Below are 6,831 nucleotides of genomic sequence, written 5' to 3'. Positions count from 1 at the left end.
TTTTTTGGAATAGTTGATTTACCGCATTAGTAAAGTATATACATCAATTTACCACAAAAAAAAAAAAGAGAGAGTAGATAGATCAACTAGTAATAACAAATAATATATTATTTTATTAATGGTATAGCAATTGTGACATTAAACAATGATTGAGGGCGCCCAACACAGAAGCTCATTACAATGGCGGCCTTTTCTTATTTTGCTAGATTTATACATTATATATCACATTTTCTCATTCAATAATCAGTTATCCAATAAGTATGGTTTATAACAATGATAATATTGATTAAACAAATATGTACTCCTTGATGGCCTTATGGATCAAAAACACGGTTACGACAAGTAGGGTTGCAAGGGTATGTGCAATCAATCTGTTGGAAAGGATTTCGTTCATAAAACCAGTCTCCAACTGCCTTTGCAATGGTCTGCAAAATGTCATGCACACAAGTTATCTTTTCAATTGGATACAAAGGGAAACAAAATACTTTGCAAAACACTACATTCCAACTCAAAATCTTAAGTTTGTAGGTTTATTTCGTACTTATATGATCCTCGCTTGATTCATTACGAACCAACGTGAGATTTCACTACTACTCACTCTTAAATATTTCCAACAATAATAATCAAAGGAAACACAAAACCACTCATAAAAAGAAGAAAGAATGCAATCTCTTACTGTATTGGCAAGCTGTGGAGAGCCACTTCCGAACCATGTCTCCTGTATTTCGGTTTGGCAATGGGCATAGCAAGAGTCTATAAACATTCCTTTGGTTGAAGAGTTGCCTAGCACACTCAATGCCTTTATGAATTCCATTCTGAAGCCTGAAAATCTCTCACGCATGAAAGTGAATTTTAGAAGCTTAGCAAAATTCCTTGAGGTATCAACAAATTTCAATGGTACACAAGTTATTAAGATTAGAAAACGTTCACCTTCCATTATATTTAGTTGATCAGGGGAACAGTTGTTTATATTAAGCTTGCAGGTTTGCCAAAGGCCATGTGGATCAGCATCACCCGGTGCCAAAATGTTCCTAATCTGAATAAAAGGAATATCTTGAGGATCAGAGAAAAGATTAGAAGGATGTGTCACCACTTATTGAGAGCAATAAGTGGTTTAAACATCAAATAAAAACAACATCTTATTGGGGTGAAAGTATGATTGCACCTTCAGGCATTTACATTTTACAGAGTTCTCTTTTTAAAACAGAAAGTTCAAAGTGAAACAGGAAATACTAGATGAAAAGTTATGCAGAGTAAATAAATCATGGCTCAATATCTGATCTTTTAGGCTTTTAGCATATGATTTTGTAACCACAACACACAATTTAAAACCCTGATGCTATTCAATATTACTTTATCTTTTAAATGACCCCCCCCCCCCCCCCCCCCCCCCCCCAATTGATCAAAGAATATAAACAAACATGGTTTAAAAAGTTACTAGAATGACCAATATATTCCAAAGCAACAACATTCTGAAAACAAACTGATGCTTCTTGAGCAACAAAATAATCTGACCTGCCATGAGTCATAGGCTGCATTTACAAAGAAGATTGGTGTAGTGATTTGTGATGCCACATATTGTGGGAAAAAGCACTACACAATTGTTCACAAGTATTAGTAATACAAAAGAAGTTGCAAAGCTAGAAGATAAAATTACAAGTCACAAACTTACCAGCCCTGGACTGAGTCTTGAAGTGCAGGATGAAGGCAGATTCTTTGCTGAGCCCTAAAATAATAAAGAAAAATAAATCAGTCTCTGTTGAATGAAAGCTTCAGAAAGTACTTTTCAAACGAAGAGTGAGAAAACTTTAGTATATGCAAGTGATTTCCTAAAGGTGAAAATAATCAAAGAAAAAGGACTAAGTACATGTGTTTCAACAACTTGAGTGAAGTACTCTTCAATGTGTTGTGCTCCTGAGATATCATTTCTGTTGTACAACAAAAACATATTAAATCATTAAATGATCTAAGGAACTCTAAAAAAAGGAAAAAGGCTAAGTAGAAAGTAAATAAAAGGAGCATACGCATTGATAAAATAACCAGCATCTGAAAGGCATTTCACTTTAGCTCTCGCAGGTAATAGAGCTTTAAAACGATCACAATGTAATATAGTAGTTAATCCTCCAGCTGAACATCCAGATAGAATAGCCTGTATAAACAAGATTCAGTTATTCAATGAAAAAAATCACTCACGACAAGGAAAAAAAAGTGACAAATCAATGTCTAGTACATTTTCAGCATTTTCCATTCCTTTTGATAGTAAATCCTCTACTACAGACACAAAAATCCTTGCTCCTCTGAAGTGCAAATTGGTTATCTGAAAGTAAATTTTACCAATGGTTAATATTTTGTTTGAATTTTAAATTTCAAATTCCTTTGAATATTACAAAACTTACTGGATCAACTGCTTCCACATCACCAGTAAATGATGACCCATCACAGTACCTTACCATGATTCTGTTCCAATTGTAGAAATCTGGAATTTATAAAATTTGTGAGAAAACTAAGGGAAAATGATGGGTCAAAAATAAGGTGAAACTATATATATTTTGACTGGTAGAGAATACCTGGATTAAACTGTTGGTCGTTACTTAAATATCCAGAAAAGGCAACTTGGTCACCCATGTGGTTAGATGAGCCTAAACGAGTGTCCTTACGGAAAAGGCAACTAGCAACATCGTTGCACCATCCTCCTCCCTAAAATAAATTGAAGATCATTACCAAGAAGAGAGAACTTTCAATGATTTGTCAAAAACAAAAAACAAAAAAAAAAAAAGCCAATTTATGAAATTTGACATTCAAGAATTAACAGATGAAATCCAAATCTAAAAGGGCAAAAAGGATAAATCCCAGTACACAAAGCTTTCTAACTTGTGAAGGTAGAGGTAAAGGTGGACTGTACTTAGTCTTATTCCTGTATTTTTACAAAGAAGCTGTTTTCAAGACTCGAACTATAACTTTTCGGTTACAAGGAGTAACCCTATGACTGCTCCAAGACTCACCCTCTCAAAAAACGAAATCCAAATATAAAAAAATAAAAATTCATGCTCCCATGCAATTGGCAGGATAACAAAGCAATAGTTGTACTCATTCACATAGAAGAAACATATAAGAAAATTAATAAGAAAATTAAAGGAATTTTTTCTTAAGTTAGTAAAGACTTATTATTGATGCTAGTTTGCTGAAAGGGACATACCTCAATGTGAACTATCCAGTTGTTAACCCCTTCTTCAAATCCCTTATCAAAGTGGTAAGCTGGGGGAGTGCCATCCAAACAAACTACACAAGATGTTAAATTTCTCAACTATTATATAAACATTATCAAAAATAGTAAAGCTGGAGATGAAGAACAGAATTATCAAAGTTCCCTATGATCAAAAACAGCAAAAATTCCTCACCAGCTCCTTTTGATTCTGCATTCTCGAGATAAGTGATTGGAACAAAAAGCCCTTCTGCCTTTAGAAATAGCAGTACACTTACTAGAAGATTTAACCATTGGCTGATTCTTGTGCTCTCCATTAGCAAAATCCAACCCAAAGAAAACGATAAACCTAGGCATGGAAAACAAGGAAAACAGGTTACCTTATGTAAAGTCATCAATAAGGCATATAACTAACTCACATAAAGAGACATTATTTTAATTACCAAAAAAAGACACATTATTTTGGCCCAAAAGAAAAACAAAAGCCAAATTAAAATATCCTAGCTAGAAAACAATAACAACGTATATTTATGTAAACCCCTTATCTTGTATTGACAGATATGCAGAAAAAGAAAGGAATCACAGAACATGGAAATAAAATTATGGACAATAATGTAAGAATTTAATCGACACATTATTACAAGACTGTTTATTTTTTTTTTTGGTTGGCAAAGGAAGATGAAATATTTTAAATCCTCATCACAATCTTAAAATTTGCGAACTATTTCATCTATTTTGTGCCAGAAAGCTTAATTAATTCAATAAAACTAGACCACAAAACATTATAGTCTACTCTTAGCCCAGAAAATGAAGTGTGCAGTGAGATTCCACAAACTAGCATTCGTTTCCAGATATGAATATCAAGTTCAGGTCACAACATCAAAAAGCAAATACATCAACCTGCTTATATTCCCCACAAATATATAATCAAATGTACCCAAAAAATAAAAAATAAAAGAAAAAAAAAAAACCAAAAAATTGTGTACAAAGCAAATGACAATGAAGCTCACTAGCTGGCCATGAAATGGAAGATGAGGTGGTGTACTTAGAAGAATGTGAGTGAAACCCAGTTGAGGGTGGTGGCTTATATAATGCTTAAACAGTGAAACAGAATTAATGTGACCTGCTTATTTAAGCAATGGTTGAGGACAAGACGAAATAGAAACTCTTTGGAAAAGTTGAGAGTAAAAATGGGTAAGAGCCTATAGAGTATAGACTATAGAGGGAGAGTTTGCTCTTTGCTTTTCTTTTTTCTTGGAATTGTATCTGATTTGTGACTCTAATGTGAATGCGACAGATAAACAACACTTTTCCCGCTTTGCTCAGCGAAGAATCTAAGACCCAACACTTATGCGCAAGGAGAAACTATTAAAAAAATTATAATTTAATACTTTTTTTCTATTAGATTAATATTTTATTTCATGAGAAACATCGTTGCTATTTCAATGACATTAGTCTTTTGTTTAAATAAGAAAAGAGAGAAAGATTTCTCTACCCTTTTGTTTAAATATTTCACTCCCCCATTCATAGGTTTTAAGGCTGTTCATCAAATGAGTTTGATGATGGGTCCAAATCACAAGTATCTTTTTCATACCATTTTGGGCAAAGCGATGGCACATAAATGATAAGTCTCTCCCCCTTACAATCCAATGAGAATATATCTTCTCACCTAAAATGAGTACATTTATCTCAATCTTCTAGTAAATCAATAATCATGCTTTCCTTATTATTTATTTTAACGCATTCTCATATTAGTATCATGATTTTATGTAGGAGTTAACATTTCTCCAACCATTTAATAAGCTTATCTCAACTCAATCCTTATAACTATGTATTAAGGATAGGAGAATGTTATATTTATAACTTATTTTTGTTTACAACCATATCTTAAACGTTGATTTCCGTCAATTAACGGTTATTATTTATTGCGAATTAATAATTAATTAATAAATTTAATTTACAAAAATCTTAACCGTTGATTGACGAAAATCAACGGTTAAGATAAGGTTGTAAACGAAAATAGGTTGTAAGTATAACCTTCCCCTTAAGGATAATATATAGTTATAATATTAAAGTTATTTTTTTCTCTTCCTCCACGTCAGCAAACAAGTTTTGAAAAGTGATTGAAGAGAGAGAAAAAATAACTTTAACATTATAAGTTATACAACCCTTAATACATAGTTATAAGTAATGGCTGGAGATAAGCTTATATCAAGTGGCGGGAGAAATATTTTTTCCTTTTTAAGTATCAATCCCTCAATCCCATTATGAGTACAAAATATTTTTTATTAATTGTATTGACAAAAAATTTAAAAAAGACATATATAAGTCATAAACAATATTTTGGTTTTTTATGTAATTTTTTTAAATAATTTATAAGGAGAGGTGCATGAGGCAATTAACTAGAAGAATGATTGTTTTAGATGTTTGCATAAATATTATGAACTTGTAGAAGTTTAGATTGACAAGAAAAAATGCTAAGAAAGCAACGTGAAAAATTAAAGGTAAGGTTTTTTTCGATTTGTATAAAAATCTTAGAAGCAAGGGTGATCAAAAAGATATATATAAACTTGCAAAGATAAGGAATAAGAAAATTAAAGACTTGACCCAAGTTAGATGCATCAATGATGAAAATAAAAAACTTTTCGTATACGATACAAAAGTAAAAGAAAGGTAGATGAACTACTTTAAGAAGCTTTTTAATGGGAATAACAATAAAAACGAGATGAATTTGAAGGACGCTTATGATATTTTGAACAGAAGATTTGTTCATACAATCAAAGCATATAAAGTTAAGGAGACTTGAACGTATATGAAGACTAGTAAAGCTTTGGGACTCGATGGTGTCCATATTGAAATGTGGAGAGACATGGGATATGACGATAAATTAGTTGACAAATCTTTTCAGTAAGATTCTCTAAACAAATAAGATGTACGAAGTATGGAGGAAAAATATGTTTGTGCATATTTACAAAAATAAGGGAGATATCCAGAATTCCTCTAACTATAAAGACATTAAGCTTATTAGGCATATTTGAAATTGTGGGAAAGAGTTATTGAACATTACTTGAGGAGACAGACCAAGGTCTCTGTATATCAATTTAGGTTTATATGAGACAATATGATATACCGTGGAGGCCATTTTCTTGATACGACAATTAATGAAAAGATATCGAAAAAAAAAGAAGGACTTACATATATGGTGTTTATAGATCTTGAAAAGGCATATGATAAGGTTCCAATAAAGGTTCTATGGTGGGTTTTTTAGAAGAAAAAGTATCATCGAAGTATATAGAGGAATTCAAGGATATGTATGATGGTGCTCCTATATATGTGAAAGCTTGTAATGGAACATCAAGTTATTTTCCTAGCACGATAGGTGTATACCAAGGCTCTACTCTAAGTCCTTATTTCTTTGCTCTAGTTATGGATGAACTAATAAAAAATATCCAGGAGGAAGTGACAATGTGTATGCTTTTTGCAGATGATATTGTGTTTATTGATGAGACCAAATCTGGTGTTAACACAAAATATAATTGTGGAGAAGCTCTTGGAGCATAAAGAATTTACGCTAAGCCGGAGCAAGACAGAATATATGAAGCGCGAGTTTGCTCCTACAAGAGATTGAG

The 6,831-nt window shown here is 32.3% G+C and overlaps 1 protein-coding gene across 1 annotated transcript; it reads right to left on the bottom strand.

Annotated features, from left to right (window-relative positions):
* Positions 1 to 314: 314 nt before the first annotated feature.
* LOC133297158 (pectin acetylesterase 8-like) lies at positions 315 to 3,519 on the bottom strand. Its single transcript, XM_061496247.1, has 12 exons — positions 3,399 to 3,519; positions 3,197 to 3,279; positions 2,568 to 2,697; positions 2,397 to 2,476; positions 2,231 to 2,317; positions 2,025 to 2,149; positions 1,868 to 1,928; positions 1,673 to 1,726; positions 1,516 to 1,593; positions 931 to 1,036; positions 677 to 822; positions 315 to 425 (listed from the first exon to the last, which is right to left on the bottom strand). Exons 1-12 carry the CDS (start codon positions 3,517 to 3,519, stop codon positions 315 to 317), a joined length of 1,182 nt encoding a protein of 393 aa, XP_061352231.1.
* Between the last annotated feature and the right edge of the window lie 3,312 nt (positions 3,520 to 6,831).

Source organism: Gastrolobium bilobum, unplaced genomic scaffold (assembly GCF_033153095.1).
Source record: "Gastrolobium bilobum isolate Gb01-03AN ecotype WA unplaced genomic scaffold, APGP_CSIRO_Gbil_v1 utg7641, whole genome shotgun sequence".
Classification (NCBI taxonomy): Eukaryota; Viridiplantae; Streptophyta; class Magnoliopsida; order Fabales; family Fabaceae; genus Gastrolobium; species Gastrolobium bilobum.
The sequence above is the reverse complement of the archived record's forward strand: the minus strand, read 5'-3'. Positions and strand labels throughout refer to the sequence as shown.